Source organism: Rhinopithecus bieti, unplaced genomic scaffold (assembly GCF_001698545.2).
Source record: "Rhinopithecus bieti isolate Rb0 unplaced genomic scaffold, ASM169854v2 scaffold_51154, whole genome shotgun sequence".
Lineage (NCBI taxonomy): Eukaryota > Metazoa > Chordata > Mammalia > Primates > Cercopithecidae > Rhinopithecus > Rhinopithecus bieti.
Genome location: NW_016820246.1, coordinates 248,163 through 274,332, shown reverse-complemented (window position 1 = coordinate 274,332; position 26,170 = coordinate 248,163). Strand labels below are relative to the sequence as shown.

The 26,170-nt window shown below is 39.0% G+C and overlaps 1 protein-coding gene across 1 annotated transcript in view; it reads right to left on the bottom strand.

The window, feature by feature from the left end:
* STRN (striatin) overlaps positions 1 to 26,170 on the bottom strand; it is a 138,813-nt gene that overhangs the window by 83,585 nt on the left and 29,058 nt on the right. The window contains exon 3 of the mRNA XM_017859689.1: positions 8,434 to 8,541. Within this exon, the coding sequence (XP_017715178.1) occupies positions 8,434 to 8,541 (108 nt within the window). The remainder of the gene's footprint in view (positions 1 to 8,433; positions 8,542 to 26,170) is intronic.

Below are 26,170 nucleotides of genomic sequence, written 5' to 3'. Positions count from 1 at the left end.
GATAAATAACCCAGATAATGTAGAAATTTTTTAAAGGGTGACTAAAAATAGCCATATCTGCTTAATCTATTTGTATATTTTCACTTGTCAGTTCCCTAAAATATTGAGGCCATTTATAATAAATATTCAATGTGTTAAGACTGGGATATTAATATAAACAACAATAATTTGAAAAACCAAAATAATAATCTGAAAAACCAAAATAAAGTAATAAAGGAAGAAAAGTGTAAGAGCCAAATTTGAAAGGTTTTTTTTGTTTTGTTTTGTTGTTAATAAAAACCTAATTGAGCACTTACCATTAGGTTTTTTTCACAATTTAAGAAAAGTAGTAGGCCGGGCGCGGTGGCTCAAGCCTGTAATCCCACTACTTTGGGAGGCCGAGACGGGCGGATCACGAGGTCAGGAGATTGAGACCATCCCGGCTAACACGGTGAAACCCCGTCTCTACTAAAATACAAAAAACTAGCCGGGCGACGTGGCGGGCGCCTGTAGTCCCAGCTACTCCAGAGGCTGAGGCAGGAGAATGGCGTAAAACCCGGGAGGCGGAGCTTGCAGTGAGCTGAGATCCGGCCACTGCACTCCAGCCCGGGCGACAGAGCAAGACTCCGTCTCAAAAAAATAAAAATAAAAAAACAGAAAAGTAGTGGCCGGGCACGGGGGCTCATGCCTGTAATCCCAAAACTTTGGGAGGCCGAAGTAGATGGATCACCAGAGGTCAGGAGTTCGAGACCAGACTGGCCAACATGGTGGAACCCTTTCTCTACCAAAAAATATAAAAATTAGCCAGGCATAGTGGTGCACCTGTAATCCCAGTTACTAGGGAGGCTAAGGTGGGAGAATCGCTTAAACCCGCTTGCAGAGGTTGCAGTGAGTGAGCCAAGATGGTGCCACTGCACTCCAGCCTGAGTAACAGAATGAAATCCTGTCTAAAAAAAGAAAGAAAGAAAGAAAAGTAGAAAGGAAATGAAAAATTATTTGCTCAAATGTATAAAATACTGAAATCCTTCTTATTTTGCAATAATCATTTTGCAGTCACAATAGGAAAAAAAAGTTGGGAATTCTAAGAAAACCTATGAAAATTATAGGCAGTTGATGTCCTATTTCTTAAGGTAGGTGACGGGTACATGAGTATTTTTTACAATAGTCTTTGTATCTTATACGTATGTATGAAATGTTTTATAGTAACATTTACACATTAAGAAGAAAAAAATATATTCATATGACAATGAACTGATCTCTTAAGCAAAAAGTAAAAGGTACAAAATACTATGTATGTCTCCATACATTTTTTAAAAGATATATATCTATTTCATTAGCCTATGCATATGAATCTTTCTGGAAGAATACATAATACGTAAGATATCAGTTGATAAGATTTCCTTGGGAAAGGAAATCAATGAACTGAGGCAGAAAGGAGACAATTTTTGTTGTTATTTGGTTAATTAACTATATATATATATAGTTTTTTTTTTTAAACTTTAGTAAATATGTTTGGTCCAAATTATTTCAAACATCTATTCTCAATGTATCTCTTAAGCACAAAGATTTTGTCACTGGACTAAATGTTTGCCCATGTAGTTGAATGCATTTGTAATACTGTTGATCATCAGAAGGTAAGATTTACAGACACTAATTTGACTTGCAGTTAATAGAAAGAAAACAAGGTTCTAAATGTAACTGTCAATTTCTTACTTTTCCAGAAACACACTTCATTTACCATAAGACAAAGTAGTAATACCTGCTAGAAGTCAAAATAGCAACTGAATGTAACTAGCCTGAAGACAGATTATACTAAAGCTTTTAAAATAATAGTGGCAATAAAATGTTATGGAGTTTATATTTTATATATATATAGAAAAACATTTTCAAACAGAAAATACTGTATTATAGTGCATTCTAGTGGTCTCAGGAAAAACTACAACAGAACCTACAAAAAGGGAATAGAAAATATTTTACGAAAATAAATCTAACAAAAATTGTAACAAATTATGAACTTTTCATTTTAAACATTAGACAAACGCAAAATACGTAAAGAGCTGTTGTGTTTGCCACAAGCTATGGTCCCTTAAATCAAGGTTTCCCTACTGAATTGTTACATTCGCTAAAATATATTTTTCTCACAGAACCCTCCTTAAGCTTAATAGCATTCCTTTTGAAGTCAGTATGTGAAAATACCTTCTCACTCATACCGTTTTCCACTGTTTTAACACTCAGCTCACTGTGTTAACCAATCTTTCTTGTTTGCTATCCTTTTCTGTCTAATTCTGCCTGTAAGATAAAAAAGGAGATCTTATATCTAGCAACTCCATGTTTGATACACAAGTAGACCCTCCATAAATGATCTCTACTGGATAAAAATAGCATAAAAAATATTTAATAACTATAATACACTAAAGAAGAGTAATTTTAGCTTTGTTTCAAAGCCTATTATTATACATATTATGCTAGGAGTATAACATAGCATCTCAATTGTATCTTAAATGTGGATGCTAAAAATAATTTGATTAATTTCAATGAACTGTTACTGAATTCCTGGTTTACAGGCACTGTGCTGGCTGCTGGGACAACATACAGTTTGTAGTTAGGTAAGGGTGGAAGGCGAGGGTATGTGTAAGAGACAGGAATGTAAATAATTACAGCATACTGTGTAAGAGCTATAAGGGCTATTAACAAGTATTACAAGAATGCAGATAAGAGATTATCTAATTTGGTCAAAATCCATGTCAAAGAAAGCTACCAAAAAGAAGGTAACATGTGAGATTTTAGCTAAATCTCAAAAAACCAGTGGGAGTTTTCCAATCAGAAAATGGATTGATGGAGGGGGCATTTCTGTCAGAAGGGACATCTTAAGTGGAAAAAAAAAAAAAAACAAACACAAAGTGGGTCAAAAAACAGCAAACAGAATAATTACACCCAAAAGGTATGGAAGGAATGGAGTCAGAGAAGGAACAGAAAGGGCCTGGTTGTGAAGAACTTTACTAAGAACCTGAAATTAGCTAGATATTTTTAAACAGGGATATACCAGGATTATCATATTTGTGTTTTAGAAAATGAATTCTATGGATATGGAAGATGAATTAAAATATAGAAATACTAGAAGCGAGGAGGACAGTTAAGTTACTACAGTAGGGTAGATAAAAGTAGCAGTGAATAGAGAGAAATTTTTAGAATGGTAGAAATTTTTCAGAATTGTATTTATATAGTATTTGAGGTTTCTCAGCATAGATGTTCCTAAGTCAACCTCAGATTATACACTATGTAATCCTGAAAATTTATAGTAAATTTTATCACACATTAAGGAATGCTTTGATAAATCCACTGCTAGGTAAGTAATTCTTCTGTAACATTAACGATTTGGTTTAACTTTTGGATCTTAAAGTGGGACTGCTTAGAAGATGTGCAAAAATCATGCAAAGAAAATCATGTAAGATCACGATCTTTACTTAGGCATTTGCAGGTGAAATGACAAGATATCTGGAATTCTATTAAAATAGATCAAGGTGAAAAGACTGACAAAACATTAACTGTTAAAACCTGGGGCTGTATATATAAAAGATACTAGTTTCTCTATGAGTATATTTCACATTTTCCTCAATAATTTTTTTAAAAATTCAATTTAAAAGTCAAGCCACAAATAAAAGCTTTTTAAAAATTTCTTAGTTTATTATATAAATAGTGCTATAACATCATGAATAATCCCAAATCATTCCATATACTTCAAAAGATACAAAACCAGGCTGAGCACGGTGGCCCACGCCTATAATCCCAACACTTTGGGAGGCCGAGGTGGGCGGATCACCTGAGGTTGGGAGTTCGAAACCAGCCTGACCAACATGGAGAAACCCCATCTCTACTAAAAATACAAAATTAGCTGGCTGTGGTGGCACATGCCTGTAATCCCAGCTACTGGGGAGGCTAAGGCAAGAGAATCGCTTGAACTCAGGAGGAGGAAGCTGCAGTGAGCTGAGATCATGCCATTGCACTCCAGCCTGGGCAACAAGAGCAAAACTCCATCTCAAAAAAAAAAAAAAAAAAGACACAAAACCAGGAACTCTTTTCCAGGAGCATCCCATTTAGTTAAGGAAGAAAAGAAAAAAATCTTCCCTACATTCAGCCAGTTTCTTATCTCAACTGTCCTTCAGAGTCAAATTTCTTAAAAAAAAAAATATGCAACTCTGCCAGGTACAGTGGCTCACGCCTGTAATCCCAGCACTCTGGGAGGCTGAGGTGGGCGGATCACAAGGTCAAGGAATCGAGACCACCCTGGCCCACATGGTGAAACCGCACCTCTACTAAAAATAAAATAATCAGCCCAGCATGGTGGCACATGCCTGTAGTCCCAGCTGCTCAGGAGGCTGAGGCAGGAGAATGGCTTGAAACCGGGAGGCGGAGGTTGCAGTGAGCTGAGATCACGCCACTGCACTCCAGCCTGGTGACGGAGCAAGACTCCATCTCAAAGAAAAAAATAAATAAGCAACTCTATCTCTCCCCACTTCATCCTTCTCAGCCCTCGATCCTCTGTGATCTGGCTCATGTTCCTGCTGCCTTACTAAGGATGCTTTAGGAAGGGTACCAATAAGCTTCCAACAGGCAACTCCAAATGACTATTTTCAGTATACAACTTACTTGGGGTCTACTTAGCATCTTCAGTTACTGAACTCCCTCCTTTAACTCACTTCCAAAATACTACTCTCTCCTCCTTCCTTCTCTATTTCTTTGTTGGCTCTTCTTCCTCTGTCTTCTCCTCAAATATTTCTACTTCCTGTCACTCCTTCTAGTTCTCTCTTCTGTTTCCACAATACTTCTACCAACTACTCCTTTCACTTCACTCACAGTAATACTGATGATTCCCAAGTATATATCTATCATCATGAGTCCCCCTCATATATCAGTCTCTCATAATTCAGATAGTCCTTCAAGTTAGAAACCTGGGAGTCGTTCTCAAATTATCTTTCTCACTCACCCATTGTCCCATCTCCAAATTTTTATATAATCTTCAGATTTCATGGATTCTACTTACAATTTTTTATAGTTGATGTGTCTCCATTTCAGCAGCTACTATGTTATCATTTCTCGTCAAACTATTACAATCTTTCTGCCTGTGTTTACAGATCTTTCCAGTCCACCCCCCACACTGAGGTCAGGAGATCTTTCTAAAAATGTATCTCATACTTTATCTTGCTTAAAACTTTCAAGTGCTTAACAACTAAATGCAGTATATATTTCCAGACTGGATCCTGAACCGGGGGAAAAAAAATGCTACAAAGATCATCATTATTAGGACATCTGAATATAGACTATATCAGATAATAAAATACTAATGTTCCATTTCTTTAATTTGGTAATGTACTATAATTATATAAGGAAATGTCCTTGCTCTTAGGAAATATACACGGAGGTAGTTAGGGACAAACTAGCAAATGATTTAGGGGAAAAAATGATACCTATAGAGATAGCAAACACAATAAAGCAAACATAGCAAAACTTTTCAATTGGTGAATCTGGGTAAAGGGGATACAAGATTCTTGCAACTCCTCTATTAGTTTGAGATCATGTTAGATAAAATTTTTTTGGCTGGGCATGGTGACTCATGCCTATAATCACGGCACTTTGAGAGGCTATAGCAGGAGGACTGCTTGAGCCCAGGAGTTCCAGACCAGCCCTGGCAACAGGGCAAGACCTTGTTTCTCTAAAAACTAAAAAATTTATCTGTGTGGACTGGAGTATATCTGTATTCCCAGACACTCGGGAGGCTGAAGTGGGAGGATCACTTGTGCCCAGAAGGTTGACACTGCAGTGAGCCATGACTGTACCACTGCACTCCAGCCTGGTCGACAGAGCAAGACTCTGTCTCAAAAAAAAAAAAAAAAAAAATTAAACTTCCCATATTCCCTGTTACATGTAAGATAAAAGTTTGAACTCCTTGGTTAGGCTCTCTGTGATCTGACTCTTGCTCCCTCTACCATTATCGGTCATCAACTGAGGGGAGGACCACAACCAACATCCTACTCTCCACACACAAAGATTACAAATTTCTGAACACACCAAACTGCTTTGTTCCATGTCAAACATGTTTTCTCTACGTCCTGAACCTTGTCTGACAAGCACCTTCTTTTTTCATGCTATCCAAGCCTCACCTCCTCTTACTCTGCTCTCCTTTCTACTTTCATGCTCCAGATGAAAATAACCACTCTGGGCCGCGGTGGCTCATGCCACCCAGCACTTTCGGAGGCTAAGGCAGGCGGATCATGAAGTCAAGAGATCGAGACCATCCTGGCCAACATGGTGAAACCTCGTCTCTACTGAAAATACAAAAATTAGCTGGGCGTGGTGGTGAGCACCTGTAATCCCAGCTACTCAGGAGGCTGCGGCGGGAGAATTGCTTGAACCCAGGAGGTGGAGGTTGCAGTGAGCTGAGATGGTGCCACTGCACTCCAGCCTGGCAACAGAGCAAAACTCCGTCTCAAAAAAAAAATATCTCAAATACTCGGCCGGGTACACTGGCTCATGCCTGTAATCCCAGCACTCTGAGAGGCCGAGGCAGTGGATTACCTGAGGTCAGGAGTTCAAGACCAGTCTGATCAATATGGTGAAACCCTGTCTCTACTAAAAATGCAAAAAAATTAGCCAGGCATGGTAGCATGTGCTTGTAGTCCCAGCAACTCGGGAGGTTGAGACAGGAGAATTGCTTGACCCTGGGAGGTGGAGGCTGCAGTGAGCTGAGATCACACCACTACACTCCAGCCTAGTCAACAAAGCGGGACTCTGCCAAAAAAAAGAAAAAAAGAAAAAAAAATCTCACTACTCCCCCCAAATTATGTACTTTTAAAAATGTTTTTATTCTTTCCATGTCCCTAATACAGCTTTTCACCAACTTTCCTGAAGTATGAAAAGAAATACATATTTTTCACTAAGAGGTCAACCTACTTTCAATCTCTTATGCCATTTAAAGATTCTACATGATGATGAACACAAGTTCTAATAAAATTTTATCTGTTTCTCATTATTCATAAATATCATCTATTTATCCAATTGTATCTAAATGCTATTTTATTGCAAATATCCCATTCACCAACTTGAAAAGAGAAAACAAAACAAGCATCATTAAAAACAAAGCAAAAAAGTAGCAAAAGAGATAATTCCAATATTACCTATACATACTCAGTTACCTAAAAAAAATGAACTGGCTCAGATTGTTGACAAAAAAATCCAAGGCCCATTCATTAAAGCAAATAAATAGCTCATATAACTTCCAAAACTCTCACTCATGACCTATTTTCCTTTACTTGTGACCCAAATTTAGTTACTTGAGTATCTTAGACACTAGCAAAATAGGCAAGATAAGCTTCTGGAGAGATTGTAACGGCAGACAGCAAAGGAACAAAACACACACAAAAAAAGTCTATAGGCTGGGCACGGTGGCTTACGCCTGTAATCCCAGCACTCTGGGAGGCTGAGATGGGTGGATCACGAGGTCAGAAGATCGAGACCATCCTGGCTAACATGGTGAAACCCCGTTTCTACTAAAAATACAAAAAATTAGGTGGGTGTGGTGGCGGGCGCCTGTAGTCCCAGCTACTTGGGAGGCTGAGGCAGGAGAATGGTGTGAAGCCGGGAGGTGGAGCTTGCAGTGAGCCAAGATCGTGCCACTGCACTCCAGCCTGGGCAACAGATCGAGACTCCGTCTCAAAAAAAAAAAAAAAGTCTATACAGAATCTTAACATAGTCTGCTGGAACAATTTTTTTCTAAAGAAAATACATCAAATTGAGTAATATTAAATGACAGGAAAAAGAGTAAACATTATAGAAATTTTGTTTAAAAATTAAAAACGATTTCAACTTTAAAATGAATGGATACTGACAGTTCAGGGAGCACATCTGTTTCTTCAAAACAGGCAGAGTAGGAAAACATGTTGCTAATTTTAAAAAATCATATAAATCAGTTTTTTGATCATTATTAAACTATTCATAAAATTAACATATTACAACCATTCATACAAATGTTTACTACAGATACTCCTGAATCCAAGCAGTACTAACATTTAAATTTATTTTAGGAATGATGAAAAAATTATTCCAATATTTAAGAGACCGCCATTTTTGCTGGGCCCAGTGGCTCACACTTGTAATCCCAGCACTTTAGGAGACCCAAGGTGGGCAGATCACCTGAGGTCAGGAGTTCAAGACCAGCCTGACCAACATGGAGAAATCCCATCTCTATTAAATATACAAAATTAGCTCGGTGTGGTGGCGCATGCCTGTAATCCCAGCTACTGGGGAGGCTGAGGCAGGAGAACTGCTTGAAACCAGGAGGTGTAGGTTGCGGTGAGCCGAGATCGCAGCATTGTACTCCAGCCTGGGCAACAACAGCGAAACTCCATCTCAAAAACAAACAAACAAAAAAGAACACCACTTTTCATTTTACTGAATTACCTTTCCTGTTTAAGAGCATATTCCAACATTTTGATCCTCCTCACAAGATCCTTCTTCAAATTTTCTTGGCCCTTCCTTTCTCCCTGTAGGAAGGCAATCTGGGCCTGAGTAGGGGAAAGACAGACAAAATTCAGTTTAGACCAAAAAAAAAAATTATTTTAACTCAGTAAAGAACTTTTGGAAGTTAGAACAATTAGATGCAAAATATTTCCTTTTCCTATTTCCCACAAAGTATGTACAAATATAAAATGCACTGACTGCAAGGGGAAAAGGATTTAGGTTAAATAGGGCAGTAGGGACATCCAAATGCATTTTACTACAGGCTAGGGATTTTACAACACATAGTCCATATCATTTAAGAGTCTACAATCTAAAACAACTAATATTGCTGGGCGTGGTGGCTCACACCTGTAATCCCAGCACTTTGGGAGGCTGAGGCAGGCGGCTCACTTGAGGTCAAGAGTTCAAGACCAGCCTGGCCAACATGGTGAAATCCCGTCTCTACTAAAAATACAAAAATTAGCCAGGCCTGGTGGCACCTGTAATCTCAGCTACTTGGGAGGCTGAGGCAGGAGAACTGCTTGAACCCGGGAGGCGGGGGTTACAGTGAGCCGAGATCATGCCACTATACTCCATTCTGGGTAACAGAGTGAGACGCCATCTCAAAAAACAAAATAAAACAACTAATATTAATGCAAACAAATGCAAGGTGTACAGTACAGTTGGCTAATGTGTTTGTCTTTTTGCCATCAACAGGATTTCTTTTTTATAAAGCAGAAAGGGTTAAAGTAAAACTAGTTCTTATAATCCCCTTGCACAAGCTTCATCATGTATTTAAATTTTATGACAGACTCCTTAAATGACTTTATTTTGGACCTCCCCAACAAACAATAAATTGCTCCCTTTTCTCAATCCCCACCCTTTTCCTCACTCACCTTGGAATGTAATCCACAGAAAAAAGAAAGTGAAAGTTGGGAAAAGGAAAATCAGAGACAACGGCCTTCTGCCCATTCCTGCCCTCCACCCCAAGGAATCACTAAAACCCTATATTTGAATATGAAACAAACTGTAAACAACTTTTAAAGTCAGTAAAACAGAGGGGCTAGGAAAGAGTAGCTCTCCAGAATATTAAAAGAACATTTACAATTGAAATACTATCTTTCCAATAAGAAACTGAAACTATGTCACAAACACTATTTGTTAAAGTGACTCATAATACCTCTTAAAAGTCGTAAGGGCCTCAAAACTAGCTATATATTTCACTATTCTCACATGTACCCCCACCCCCTATTATACTGACCCACTAAGACAGGTAACAATGTTATTTATGTATCTACAGTACTTTCCATTAAGTAAGCAGGAACTTTACATTTAAGGATGAGGAGGACCTTGCCACATCCGTAAGGAACTGTGAGGATTGTCCAACTCAGGTTTAGCAAGTGAGCCATTAAACTTAAATCTCATTCAAACTTAGTTTACATTTATCTTACTGAAATAAAAGTGGTCTGAAAACAATTCAATTGTTTTCTGAGGAGAAGCATCAAATATCCACAATACTCTTTTGAAATTACACATTCTGCAATGGGATAATTATGTTACCTAACCAGAATTGTAATGACACATGCATTTAAAGCTGATAAAAATGAAAGTCTTGTCAAAAGGAAATGACAGCCCAACTTGTCAGGCCAAACATGCTTTGGCATAGAACTTTATATGCTCTTTAAAATGACTTTAATAAAAGTAATAAGCTAATCAATGCAATCAAACATTGAAAGTAATAACAATATCAATTATCAATTTTGTCCTCTCGATACTCCTTGGCTAGTTTTGTATTTCTCTACCCTCAGTGGTCCTGGATGATTCTGAAACTTCAGCCTATAATACTCTAAAGTCTTTACTGTACTCCTCGGCTAGTTTTGTCTTTCTGCTACACTCATTGGTCCTGGATGATTCTGAAACTTCAGCCTATAATACTCTAAAGTCTTTACTGTATATGTTCAACTTCGAGCGTAAGAGAAATTACAATTAAAAGTATAATCAGAGGCTGGGCACAGTGGCTCAGCCCTGTAATCACAGCACTTTGGGAGGCCGAGGCAGGAGGATAACTTGAGTCAGGAGTTTGAGCCTAGCCTGTGCAACATAGCGAGACCACGTCCCCACAAATAATTTAAAAAATCAGCCAGGCACGGTGGCATGTGTCTTTGGTCCCAGCTACTTGGGAGGCTGAGGCAGGAGGATCACCTGAGCCCAGGAGGCCAAGGCTGCAGTGAGCAGTTTTGAGGGTGCAGTGATCACACCACCACCCTCCAACATAGGTGACAGAGTGAGACCCTGTCTCAAAATAAAAAAAAGGCGGGGGGGGACAGGGTAATCAGGGCCAGGCATGGTAGCTAATGCCTGTAATCCCAGAACTTTGGGAGACTGAGGTGAGAGAACTGCTTGAAGCTAGGAGTTTGAGACCATCCTGGCGAACATACCAAGACATCTCATAAAAAAATTAAAAATATAAAAAATAAACTACAATCAGATTCCTCCTTTTCCATCAAACGGATAAAGTTCAGTAATTTAATAATGTGGTAGAAAACAGACATTTATATACTAGCTGTGATGGTATAAACCAGTTCCACTTTATAGAGACAACTGGCAATATCTGTCAAGTTTGTAAATGCATATACCGGGCTGGGCGCGGTGGCTCAAGCCTGTAATCCCAGCACTTTGGGAGGCCGAGACGGGCGGATCACGAGGTCAGGAGATCGAGACCATCCTGGCTAACACGGTGAAACCCTGTCTCTACTAAAAAATACAAAAAAACTAGCCGGGCGAGGTGGCGGGCGCCTGTAGTCCCAGCTACTCAGGAGGCTGAGGCAGGAGAATGGCGTAAACCCGGGAGGCGGAGCTTGCAGTGAGCTGAGATCCGGCCACTGCACTCCAGCCCGGGCGACAGAGCGAGACTCCGTCTCAAAAAAAAAAAAAAAAAAAAATGCATATACCCTTTAACTCAGCAATTTTAGAACATTATCCTTCAAATATATATTTGCACATACGTGAAATTATATAATACATGACTGATAAAACACAGACAAGAATATGTATACGACCCAAATGACCATCTGAAGGGGACCGGTTAAATAAATTATGACTATAATTGAAAGAAAATTAGGACCTGAACTAAGACCTTTGAGAAAAGAGTAAAAGAGTATGAGAATAATGTCAATCTTTTACCTTTTTTTCTCTACGAAACTTATAAACAAAAAGTCTTAAAACACATTCCTATATAAAAAAACGAATTCCTTCTGTAAAACAACCTCAGTCGAAAACACAGTAATTGGTATAAATTCTTACCCTTTAACAATAAAGATTAAAATCCAGCTAAAACTTCTCCAGATATGGCAATATATTGCTCTTTGAATTGAGTTCATTGAAAAGGAAGGGCGAGGGTGAGAGACATAAAAGACAAAAACAGTGAAAGGAAGAAAAAAAGGGAAGAAAAAAAAAAAAAAGAGTAAAATAGGTCGGACACAGTGGCTCACACCTGTAATCCCAGAACTTTGGGAGGCTGAGGCAGGGGGATCACCTGAGGTCAGGAGTTCAAGAACAGCCTGGTCAACATGGTGAAAGCTTGTCTCCACTAAACATATAAAAATTAGCCAGGCATGGTGGTAGGCACCTGTATTCCCAGCTACTCGGAAGGCTGAGACAGAAGAATCGCTCAAACCTGGGAGGCAGAGGTTGCAGTGAGCAGAGATCGCACCACTGCACTGCAGCCTGGGTGACACAGTAAGACTCCATCTTAAAAAAAAAAAGTGTTATGAATCAAAGATATTTTAAAAATTACAAATCATCATACTGCCATTTATCTGTACAACTAAACCTAATGATAACAGCATATATTTCTGGAGAAGAAAACTTTGGAATTATCTTCAAGGAAAATGAATGTTGAACTTCCATGATACTTTATACATGTTTTTCACAGTATAGAAAATCAGACATTCACTTCCTAACCATTATAAACAAAAAAGATACAAATAATAGTAGGTAGATATTTTACTATTTAAGTCTGCATGACAAAAGAAAATTTATTTTATATTATTTTCAATTCTAATTTGTCAAAAGGATATATGTAAATAGGAATATAAATCTTCTATATCTAAACAGGTTTATCTGCATACATAATATATAATAAACAATTAAAATATTTAAAATGTACCACTTAATTTATTAAAGCCCCTCCCCCCTTTCTTTTGTTTTGAGATGGAGTCTCTGTTGCCCAGGCTGGAGTGCAGTGGCGTGATCTCGGCTCACTGCAACTTCAGCCTCCCGGGGTCGAGGTAATTCTCCTGCCTTAGCCTCCTGAGTAGCTGGGATTACAGGCATGCACCATCATGCCCAGCTAATTTTTGTATTTTTAGTAGAGACAGGGTTTTACCATGTTGGTCAGGCTGTTCTCAAACTCCTGACCTCGTGATCCACCCACCTCGGCCTCCCAAAGTGCTGGGATTACAAGCGTGAGCCACCGCGCCCAGTCTTATTGAAGCCATTTTAAACTAAATCTAAAAGGGCTAGGATTCAAAATTGAAATCACTGAGAAGTATATTCAAAATGAAAAATACACAAAATTCTTGGGTTGGACACTTTTCAGTAGCTTTTCAGTTACTTGTTACTTGCTATGGAACATAAAGAGCACTCATTTTTACAAAAATCTAAAATAAAATATTATAAAACTTGATTAAGGTTCTCATCTTTCGATCTGAACACAAACTTCAAAGTAAAAGAGGAAATATATGAGTAAAAGTCAATTATATGGTTACAGTGTACAATGAAGTTTCAATAATCTGCTTTATGTCTTAATGTCTTCTATAAACTATAACTATTCCCTCTGAAAAGCTTTGGATTATATTATGCTCTTAAATCTAGGCTGCTAGTTTTCTCTGGCACATAATCACTGCCTCTAGCCCTCTCCTCTCTCTTAAAGACAGTGTCATTATCAGGCTGGGCATGGTGGCTCACGCTTGTAATCCCAGCACTTTGGGAGACCAAGGCAGGTGGATCACCTGAGGTCAGGAGTTTGAGATCAGCCTGACCAGTATGATGAAACCCCATCTCTACTAAAAATACAAAAATTAGCCAGGCATGGTGGTGTGCGCCTGTAGTCCCAGTTACTCAGGAGGCCAAGACAGGAGAATTGCTTAAACCTGGGAGGTGGAAGTTGCAGTGAGCCAAGATCACGCCACTGCACTCCAGACTGGGTGACAGAGAGAGACTCCATCTCAGGGGGAAAAAAAAAAAGTGTCATTATCATTTGGTGACACCGAGCTTTACCATCAGAATCACCCAGATGACTTGTTAAAACATAATTTTTTTAGGTTCTAACCTCAGAGTTGTTCATTCAGTAGGTCTGGAGTGGGGCCCAAGAATTTCCATTTCTAGTAAGTACCCAGGTGATAATGCTGCTGATCTGGGACCACACTTGGAGAATCACGAAGTTAAACCATTTGTAACACAGTTAGAAGGCCAAAAACAAAAAACAAAGCAAAACAAAACAAAACACAAAGCAGGAAACAGTCTGTTGAGGAGCAAGGAAATGAACAGTCCCAGAAGTCGGGCGTGGCGGCTCACGCCTGTAATCCTAGCACTTCCAGAGGCTGAGGCGGGGGGATCACTTGAGATCAGGAGTTCGAAACCAGCCTGGCCAACATGGTAAAACCCCCGTCTCTACTAAAAATATTAAAAAATGAGCCAGGTGTGGTGGCAAGCGTCTGTAATCCCAGCTACTCGGGAGGCTGAGGCAGGAGAAGTGCTTGAACCTGAGAGGTAGAGGCTGTGATGAGCTGAGATCATGCCACTGCACTCCAGCCTGAGCGACACAGCAAAACTCTGTCTCGAAAAAAAAAAAAAAAAAGAAGCAAAGAACAGTACCAGAACCCTACCTCTTTTTTTCCCCAAAGTGTTGGGATTACAGGTGTCAGCTACCACGTCCAGCCCCAGAACCCTACCTTTTTACTCCACAGAAATATGGAGTCTTACACAGGCCTTCAAGTTGACAGACGAGTACATACTAGCTTTTTGATTCTCTTCCAAATTCCTTATTTATGACTATACTTTTAGCAGTCTCCTGAAAAAATAAAATCTACCAATATATTTCAGTTCAATCACATGTTTGGGAAATACCTACTTCCCATCAAGGTCTAAACTGTTGTAAAGGAGAATATAGGAAAAACAAATAAAACCAAGTTTCTACCCACAATGTACTTCCAATCTAGTTAGGGTACAAGACCAGCACACATATGTTCACAAAAACAGCTAAGAAAAGATAGTGCAGTATTAATAAATGAGGATTCAAGTAATACAGTCAAATATTCGTATTTGTTCATTTAACAATATTAACTAAACACCTATTTTATGCCAGGCAGTTATTGGCACTGGGACTAAAGTAGTGACAAAACAAAACAGAGCTAACAATCCAGTGGTTGAAACATATGCTGCCTAAGATGTATGTGTACCAGCAGCATATGTTATATTTACTTAGAACCAGAAACACAGTTGCAGGCAAAAGCAGTCAATATAAAATAAACACAAAAGTAACTGGATGCCTATTTAACTCTGGAGTCAAGTAGAGAACTGATGCTCAACTTAAAAATTGCTTGCTTGCTTATTCATGTATTTGTTTGTTTATTTGAGACAGGGTCTCGCTCTGTTGCCTAGGCTGGAGTGCAATCATAGCTCACCGCAGCCTCAAAATCCTGAACTCAAGCAATTCTCCCGCCTCAGCCTCTCAAGTAGCTGGGACTATAGGCGCACACCACCACATGCAGCTAATTTTAATTTTTTTGGTAGAGACAGGGTCTTCCTATGTTGCCAGGCTGTTGCCTAGCCTCAAGCAATCCTCTCACCTTGGCCTCCCAAAGTGCTGGAACTACATGCAAGAGCCACTGCACCAGGCCTAAAAACTGTATTCTAATCTGGTATTTATTCTACAGCTAGTTTTACCTTTTTTTTTTTTTTTTTTTTGAGACAGAGTCTCGCTCTGTCATCCAGGCTGGAGAACAGGGGCGCAATCTTGGCTCACTGCAACCTCTGCCTCCCGGGTTCAAGCAATTCTACTATGTCAGCCTCCAAAGTAGGGGGGATTACAGGCTAATTTTGTATTTTAGTAGAGACGGGGTTTCACCATGCTGGCCAGGCTGGTCTCGAACTCCTGACCTCAGGTGATCCACCCGCCTCAGCCTCCCAAAGTGCTGGGATTACAGGCGTGAGCCACCACACCCGGCCTAGTTTTACATTTTAACAAACTAGTGAGTCTCCTGAATTATTATTTCCTAATAAATAAAATACTATACCATTTTATTTATCTCGTTACATTTCAAAAAAAGATAAGATGTGAACTGATGGATTATATTGAAAATAAAGACACATTTCATTTTATGTTTTTTAGAGATGAGGGTCTCTCTCTGCTGCCAGGTTAGAAGTGCAGTGGCATGATCATAGTTCACTATAGCCTTGAACTCCTGGGCTCAGGTGATCCTTCTAGATAACATTTTACCTCTGAAATGCTATAGGAGATAGTGGTATATTCTTTCAAAAGCAATCTCTCTATCCCTAAATGTAAGATTACAAATATAGATTTCTGTGTACAGAAAACCCTCAATTGCCCAAATTCTCATTTAAAGCACTAAATTAATTACACCCACATTGTCACCTTATGGCAGCATATAAATAAATGTACATCAGTAGGTTTTTTGAGATCCCAAAGGCTACCTCAGAACTCGAATCAGTCAGTTAAATTCCCTCAGCACATCTTCCTATCTTTCAACTCTTTATAAATGTTCCTTATGTTTGCTCAAAGGGCTAGAAATTCCATTTTTTTAAATTTACACACACACACACACACACACACACACACACGCAGTTAGCCCTTCATATCCATGTGTTCTACATCTGCAGATTCAATCAACCATCTATCAAAAACATTCAATAAACAATACAATAGAAAATTTTAAAAATATAGTATAACACAGCATTTACATTAGGTATTATAAATAATCTAGAGATGATTTAAAGTATATGGGAGGGTGTGCATAGTTTACATGCATATACTACGCAAACTTATATAAGAAAATTGGAACTTGAGCATCCAGTTTTTTGCATTGGGTGGAGGAGTTTCTGGAACCAATCCCCTACAGACATCGAAGGATAACTGTATATGTACATATACACATATGTAGAAGAAAAGAGAGAATAAGGTATCAATCAAGGGAGGAATTCTGCAGATTTACAGCATGAGACAGTATGACATTCATAGATTTAACATTCATGCTTACCACTGTTTTAAGAGCTACCCAGAAGATACTTTGTTAAGGCAATAGAGAAGCTAGAAGCCCAATCTAGAGGTTAAAAGCATGAGTCTAGCCTAACACCAAGCATTTGTCTTTGGAAGTTTTTTTGAGACAGGGTTGGAGAGCAATGGCACAATCACAGCTCACTGTAGTCTTGACCTCCTAGGCTCAGGCGATTCTCCTGCTTCAGCCTCTCGAGGAGCAGGGCCCACAGGTGTGTGCCGCCATGCCCAGCCAAGCATTTGTTAAAAGGCAATCACTCTAAACAGTTTAAGAAAAAAAACTAGGCTGGGCACGGTGGCTCAACCTTGTAATCCCAGCACTTTGGGAGGCCGAGGCAGGTGGATCATGAGGTCAGGAGATCGAGACCATCCTAGCTAACACAGCGAAACCTCATCTCTACAAAAAAAAAAATGAACAAAAAAAAGCAGGGTGTGGTGGCGGGCACCTATAGTCCCAGCTACTTGGGAGGTTAAGGCAGGAGAATGGCGAGAACCTGGGAGGCGGAGCTTGCAGTGAGCAGAGATCACACCACTGCACTCCAGCCTGGGTGACAGAGCAAAATTCCATCTCAAAAAAGAAAAAAAAACTAAATCTATTGACGTAAAATGCCCTCTGCCCCACAAAGAAAGAAAATGTAAGGACTAAGAAAATGGCAGCTCTTAACGAGAAAAGAACAGAAATGTTCTATACCCCACCATCAAAATCACTGAACTAATTTAGCAAATGCTCCAACCTGAGCAAAAGGATTCAAGTGAAATAAAACTTTCATTAAAGTTGAAAAGGATTTTTTTTAATTTACTTGTAGAATATGCGTACATGTAAGAAACAAAACATATGACTCTCAATGGAAATATAATTCAGATAAAGAATTCCACAAAAAGATGTCTTAATCTTAAAATCTGAGGATTTACAGAGCTCTCAGAATGTATTACTTGCAAATGATAAGTCTTCTATAACGTACGATTTTGTTTATGGTTAGCTCCAAAGGAGTTTTAAACATGTTTTAAACCAACATGATCATCCGTTGGTAGGTATACGATCTCTAAAGAAGTATTCTTCAACAGGAAACACTTCTAATATTTAAAACATTCAGTCTTTATGTATAAATTATGAATCCATAAATCTTAAGGAACTACATAAAGCCCAAACTCTTCCCAATGGAATAAGGCTATCGACAATCTGTTCCCATCCCCTCTATCTAGCTTTGTCTTCCACATCCCTACTCACACACATCCTATGCTCCAATCAAAGTAGACAATTAGGCTGGGTGCGGTGGCTCACGCCTGTAATCCCAGGACTTTGAGAAGCCTAGATGGATGGATCATTTGAGCTCAGGAGTTTGAGTCCAGCCATGGGCAACATGGTGAAACCCCGTCTCTACTAAAAAATACAAAAATGAGCCAGGTATGGTGGCTCAAGACTGTAACCCCAGCTACTCGGGAGGCTGAGGCACAAGAATCACTTGAACTTGGGAGGCAGAGGCTGCAGTGAACTGAGACTACACCACTGCACTCTAGTCTGGGCAACAGAGGGGAGGATGGTGGGCAAAGGGAGGAATGAAACTCATAATTTTATGTTTTTAAAAAAGTAAGTAGACAATTAGTCTTTAGCTACTACCTGAACTTTCCCAGCCCCGTGCCTTGGCTTATGCTCTTCTCTCTCCTACCTCTCCAAATGTCCTTTAACTTTCAGATTCTACCAATGTCCAAGTCTGAGCCTACACACACCACAGTAATCCCTTCTCTGAATTCCAAGAGCATTTCTTATTTTCTATTTAAAAACAAAACAAAACAACCTCTGTATGTACATATTATTTTAACACTTTATGGGACTTATATTAATGTTCAGCGAAAAGGCAAGAAAGTAAGCACTTTGGTATACTTAATTTGTATCACGAACACTACTAAACACCTTTTATAATTAATCTCATTTAATTAGGACTATTACATAATTATTGTCTTGTTCTCTTTTAATTTTCAAAATGTTCATAATTTATCTCATCCCAAACCAGATTATAAGCCCTCTAAAGGCAGAAGCCTTCATTCATGCATTCAACATAAAATAACTAAGTGCCTACTAAGTGCTTCCCACTTGTATTGAGGACACACAAAAAGGGGATTTTTGCACTCTACTAGATTATAAATCTGCTGAGGATAACAGCTAAATAAAAATAGACTCAACTATTCCATCCCAAAGTGCCTTGCAATACTGTGGTTATTCAATGTTGATTTAAAAGATAAAAGTTCAATCACAGTAAATGGAAAAAAACAGGTAAGAACATACAAAGTAGAAATATAAACAATAATTACCATAAACTGGAAAGTTTGTTTTTCCTTAAGCTTTGAAAATTTTAATTCTCGCCAGGCGCGGTGGCTCAAGCCTGTAATCCCAGCACTTTGGGAGGCCGAGACGGGCGGATCACGAGGTCAGGAGATCGAGACCATCCTGGCTAACATGGTGAAACCCCGTCTCTACTAAAAATACAAAAAACTAGCCGGGCGACGTGGCGGGCGCCTGTAGTCCCAGCTACTTGGGAGGCTGAGGCAGGAGAATGGCATGAACCTGGGAGGCGGAGCTTGCACTGAGCTGAGATCCGGCCACTGCACTCCAGCCTGGGCGGCAGAGCGAGACTCTGTCTCAAAAAAAAAAAAAAAAAAAAAAAACTTACGATGCCTAATCCCTTGAATAAAGACATTTAAGCCTTTCTTGCTTCATATTTAGACAAAAATCTTCCTGCTTGCTTATGTTCCTATTTCTTCTCTGAAAAGAGTGTAAGTAACCAGTTGTCCAAGACACCACTCTCGAACAGTAATAGTATGCTGTCTTTAGTATATGAAGATGTAATTACTGTAGTAACCTAAGCTTTTGGATTGGATTCTGCTTTGGTTTTATTTTCTTCTACCACTACAATAAATGATACATAATCTTTCATTCTAACGATACATGGTGCATAATTTTAAGACAATTATGTGGGATTAAGAGAGAAATTCATGCTCATGCAACACAATTTATATTCTGTGAAGTATTAACAATGACCAAGTGAATGAACACGTAATCTGATTTAACACCATCTTATTAATTGATACTACAAACATAGATCACAATTTTTTAATATATTGAACAGGACTTAACAGAAAACTACACATATGTAAGTGATTAATAATCTTTCAATACGATGATGAAGCCAACAGAAAACTATAAAAACTATATTTGAGAAAGAGGGAAAGTGGTAATAGAGGAATATATATGTTCTCCAACTTCTAAACTGAGAAAATCTTATGAGTCAGCAAGTTAACGTTTAATTTGACTATTTTTGATGTTACCAGCCCCAGAAATAGCATTCTGAAACAGATTATAGGCTTTCTTCTTCCTGTTTGTTGATACATCAACTATCACAAACCACCTTTCATTTTGTTGCTAAATTTTCAGAATAAAGTGTGTGTGTGTGTTAAAACTACCCTTCCAAAATAATCTATGCTCTTCCGTATTCAGGTTTAAAATACGCTTCATAAAAAAATAAAAATAAAATACGGTTCACGATGGCAGAATTGTCCAAGTCAATATAGTAAAATACTCTGACCAAGACAGTAGGACCCAGACACAAGCTGGGGAAGAGAAAAATAAGCTCAGTTAAAAAGAAAAAGAGGGCCGGGAACAGGAGGCTCACGCCCGTAATCCCAGCACCTTGGGAGGCCAAGACGGGCAGATCACCTGAGGTCGGGAGTTCAAGACCAGCTTGACCAACATGGAGAAACCCCGTCTCTACTAAAAAATACAAAATTAGCTGGGCGTGGTGGCGCATGCCTGTAATCCCAGCTACTCGGGAGGCTGAGGCAGGAGAATCACATGAACTCGGGAGGCGGAGGTTGCGGTGAGCCAAGATCATGCCAGTGTACCCCAGCCTGGGCAACAAGAGCAAGACGGACGGACGGACGGACGGACGGAAGGAAGGAAGGAAGGAAGGAAGGAAGGAAGGAAAAAAGAGGTCAGGCATAATGGCTCAAGCCTGTAATCTTATCACTTTGGGAGGTCAAGGCAGGAAGATGGCTTGAGCCCAGGAGTTCAAGACTAGCCTGGGCTACACACTGGGACTCCATGTCTATAAAAAACTAAGTAAGTTAGTGGAGCATGGTGGTGCACACCTGTAGTCCCAGCTACTTGGCAGGGAGGCTGAGGTGGGAGGATCACTTGAGCCAGAGAGGTTGAGGCTACAGTGAGTCATGTTTGTACAACTGCACTTCAACCTGGGCTACAGAGCGAAATCTTGCCTTAAAAGAGAAAGAAAAGAAAAAGAAAAAAAAGAAAAGAAGAGAAGGAAGGAAGAAAGAAAAGGAAAAGAAACTTGCTGCATAGACATGACCATATTCATTTGAAAGCAAGTTAATAAATATGTATCCTGAAAAGGTAGTTTAGAAAAGAAACTTACAGGCTATGAGAGTGGTTATAAAACATTCTCTTAACAGTTAGCAGGAGGAAGAAAAAGTGTATTCTTTAAAATGATTTCATTACTAGTAAATAGTGCTATAAGAAAAGTAGGGGAAAAGGCAAAGAAATATGAAAATAAGTCAATGAAAACAAATAGGCTATGATCACACGTCTAAAGCCATGAACACGGCAATGAGTATCTTAAAGAATCTAAAAAGTATACTTTGAATTTTAAAGTATTTTAAGAGATTAATTTTATAAAAACAGTGTTATGCAGAAGGAACATATTTAGTATAATCAAAAGTTTAAGAAATTGGCTGGGCATGGTGGCTCACACTAGTAATATCAGCATCCTGGGAGGCCAAGGTGGGCGGATCACCTGAGGTCAGGAGTTCAAGACCAGCCTGGCCAACATGGCGAAACACCACCTCTACCAAAAGCACAAAAATTAGCCAAGTGTGGTGATGCACACCTGTAATCCCAGCTACTTGGTAGGCTGAGGCACGAGAATTGCTTGAATCTGGGAGGCAGAGGTTGCAGTGAGCCAAGATCATGTCACTGCATTCCAGCCTGGGCAACACAGCAAGACTCTCTCAATTTAAAAAAAAAAAAAAAAAAAAGAAGGTTTAAGAAATTAAGGAAAGCTGAGTGTAAGGAACCTTTTCTTTTTTTTTTTTTGGGACGGAGTCTCGCTCTGTCGCCCAGGCTGGAGTGCAGTGGCACAATCTCAGCTCACTGCAAGCTCCGCCTCCCGGGTTCACGCCATTCTCCTGTCTCAGCCTCCCGAGTAGCTGGGACTACAGGCGCCCGCCACCTCGCCCGGTTAGCTTTTGTATTTTTTAGTAGAGACGGGGTTTCACCCTGTTAGCCAGGATGGTCTCGATCTCCTGACCTTGTGATCCGCCCGTCTCGGCCTCCCAAAGTGCTGGGATTACAAGCTTGAGCCACCGCGCCCGGCCAGGAATCCTTTTCAAGGGTAGTACTAGTACAGCTCAAATCTGGTTTGAATTCCAGCTTTGTCACTTACTGGGTAATTAAGTAGCAGGTTTAAGCCTAGCTGGTGCTTGCTATTTGCATGTATTTTCATAAATAAAAGTGGTCTGTAATGTTTTTACGGTGTTGTCAAACTTCAAAGTTATTAAAACTATTAATATCCTGTTTAATGTTTAAGAATAAACAATTATTTGATATCTTTTAACTATTGTCCTATCACTGACCTTTAGGACTCTTACTGACAATTTTATGACTGTTCATGTAATCATCCTTTATCTCTTACTTAGCAAGTTCTCTATTAGACATAATATATGTCTGCTGAATGAAATTTAATTACAGGTATCTTTGAACATTTATTAATTTAAATTACATTTGTACTTGCAAGAAACATTTAAACAATGCTTTATTTTTCTAAAATAAAAGGAAACCAATAGCACAAACCTTCATTTTCTAAGTGTGTCAAGTTGTTTTGGTTTTTGTTGCGTTTTGTTTTGTTTTGAGACTGAGTCTTGCTCTGTCGCCAGGCTGGAGTGCAATGGTGCGAGCTCGGCTCACTGCAACCTCCAACTTGCTGGTTCAAGTGATTCTCCTGCCTCAGCCTCCCCAGTAGCTGGGATTACAGGCACATGCCCCTACACCCAGCTAATTTTTTTTTTTTTTGTATTTTTAGTAGAGACAGGGTTTCACCATGTTGGTCAGGATGCTCTCGATCTCCTGACCTCGTGATTCCCCCGCCTTAGCCTCTCAAAGTGCTGGGATTACAGGCGTGAGCCACCGCACCTGGCCTGTTTTTTGTTTTAATCAAAGTACTGCATAGGGGTACACTGTACTGACATTCTTTTTCTGAAGCCACTCAGGGATCTCCTGTTGCTTTTACAGACCAATTGCCTAATATATCATACACCATACCTTATCTCAGATACATTAATTAGAAGTGATGATAACATCTAGCTTTCCTACTGTGGCTCACAAAGCACTTTTATATACCTATCTTATTCGCATTATGTATCTTAATTCTTCACAGCAGTAACATGAGGTAGGAATCAAAAATAGATTCAAAAAAGGTATTCAGCAAAATTCAGCATCTATTGTTTCTTTTTTTTTTTTTTTTTTTGGCAGTGACAGGGCCTCAGTATGCTGCCCAGACTGGTCTCAAACTCCTGAGTTCAAGCAATCCTCCCACCTCAGCCTCCCAAAGTGCTAGGATTACAGGCATGAGCCACTATGCCCAGCCAGCCAGCATCTAGTCTTTTTAAAGTTCATTTTGCCACTTAATAGTGGAAACAGTTTCTGACACAAAATCACTATTCTATAAGCATTTGCTGAACAGAACAAAAGTAAATAAAACAGATTTCAAAAAGTGATTCAAAATAGTGTAACAACTAAAAGTATATTAAATCAGAAGTAATATAATACTAGGTAGGGAAAGATCATGATACAGTATTTATTAGGACAAAAAGGAATGATTCTGGAAAGAACTTGAATCCATTCATATTCTAACCAATATACTGTAATAAAATCCATTCATTCATTTACTGAGTACCTACCACGTACCAAAACTTTAAGGGTTTGGGTCGTATTTCCACCATAGACATAGTCCAATTTTTCACTGAACTTATAATCCACATAAAATACTGATGGTTTAATTTTTAAAGTACTTTTTGCATTCTTGTAGAAATAGTATAACCCTTTCTGATTACTGAAGAAATGAAGATTATAATCAGAGTTAAGATATATGTAGTAAACATATTCAAATGAGGCATTTTATATAAGATGTACTTCAAAGGAAAATAGAAAAAATGTAAGAGAAATAATTTTAAAAAGGTTACCTTCTTAAAAGGTGAATACTAGTCAATATTAATAAACAAAATAACCAGATTCTACTCAGAAACAAATGGCAGGAGACTGATGAAGAACCATGAGAATATATAGAGATGAATCATCACATGGAAAACTGTAGAGTCTAATTAGTAATAAAAAATACAAATTATCACAGTTGAAAATATGAATAGTTGGTAAAGCTGAGTAAAAAGTTTACTGTATTCCTCTTGAAACTTTCCTGTAAATTTGAAAATGTTTTTGTCTTAAAAAAAAGTAAATTAGGCTGGGCACAATGGCCCATGCCTGTAATCCCAGCACTTTGGGAGGCCAAGGCAGGTGGACTGCTGGAGATTGAGTTTGAGGCCTGCCTGGAACAACATGGCCAAACCTCTTCTCTACAAAAATACAAAAATTAGCTGAACATGGTAGCACATGCCTGCAGTTCCAGCTACTTAGGGAAGCTGAGGTGGGAGGATGACCTGAGTCCAGGGAGGCTGAGGCTGCAGTGAGCAGTTGATCCTGCCACTGCACTCCAACCTGAGCAACAGAGGTGAGACCCTGTCTCAAAACAAAACAAAACAAAGAAAGTAAATTAAAAAGATAAAACCCAATGTTCACAGGCAGATGAAGTACAGATATTAGACGAATTACATATAAAGATTTATATATTGTTGGTGGCAATGCAAATTAGTTCAATCTATTCTGCAAAAGGGGACTATAAAGCTATGTGCAGACTCTATTATTTGGTCATTTTGCCTTGGAAAATACAACCCAAGAACACCAGCAACCTCTTTCTTCACATCCCTCTCCACCCCATAAAAAAGTAATGCTCAAAGCTGTTAAATGGCATGCTCTATTTTAGCTTCTATTTTTATCATCTGAATTATTTCCTTTGAATTTGCCTTTCAATGCATTTCTCAACATGAACAGAATCATGGTGCAAAATTTTGTAACTTATTTTCTTATGTAAACATTCTTTTTTTTTTTTTTTTTGAGATGGAGTCTCATTCTTGTCACCCAGGCTGGAGTGCAACGGCATGATCTCAGCTCACAGCAACCTCTGCCTCCCGGGTTCAAGCAATTCTCCTGCTTCAGCCTCCCAAGTAGTTGGGATTACAGGCGCCCGCCACCCCACCCAGCTAATTTTTTTTTTTTTTTTTTTTTTTGTATTTTTAGCAGAGACGGGTTTTGTCATGTTGGCCAGGCTGGTCTCGAACTCCTGACCTCAGGTGATTCCCACAACCTCGGCCTCCCAAAGTGCTGGGATTACAGGCGTGAGCCACCATACCTGACCCTCTCTATTATTTTTATACTATCATTTTCATTGGTTGTATTACAAGTCTTCAAGTTGATTTACCATAACTTACTTAACCATTGTGGTAGATGTTGTGGGCTGGCTATTCGAAATACATATTCCCAAGCCCCTTCTAACTTGTAGCCTCCCTACAAGTTACAGAATCTGGAACGCCAAGGGCCTGTTTTCTTAGATTCTACTGTGGCCAAACATGGCTATGTGACCAATGAGTGATACATGTATGTCTGCTGGGGATGGGGAGAAGACACTTCCGGCTTATCACTCACTGACAAAGGAGACTTACTCCAGAAATAACCCAAACAAACCTTTTTGTTGCTTTTCACTGTGGTCTTAATGTCTGTAGCTATAGCAATCTTATAACGTTAACAAAAAGGACAATGGCAATGAAGGATAGCAGATGAGAAAGAAAAAAACCTAGTTTCTTTACATCATTGCTGAGCCACTGCACCAGTCCTAGACTACCCATATTTTTCTCATGTAAAAATGAGAAAAATATCACCTCTACTTGTTAAGTCACGGTTAAAAGGGTTTACCAGCAGTCAAAAGCATTCGTGATATTCATTCCACTATAACTGGATATTTAGTTTGTTTGTAATTTTTCCCTATTACAAAATCATTTGCCAACACTGCTCTTGATACATATAGAATTTTAATGCTTTTTAAAAAGATTTTCCAAGGATAGACTACCATAAGTGGGATCAACAGGTAAAATACAACTTTCATATCTCTTAATAGATACTGACGAATTGACAACACCATGAACAAGGTATGAGGGTACAGTTCTAACATATCTATCTCCCCCAGTACTGGGTGTTAGCATCAATTTTTTTTTTTTTTTTTTTTTTTT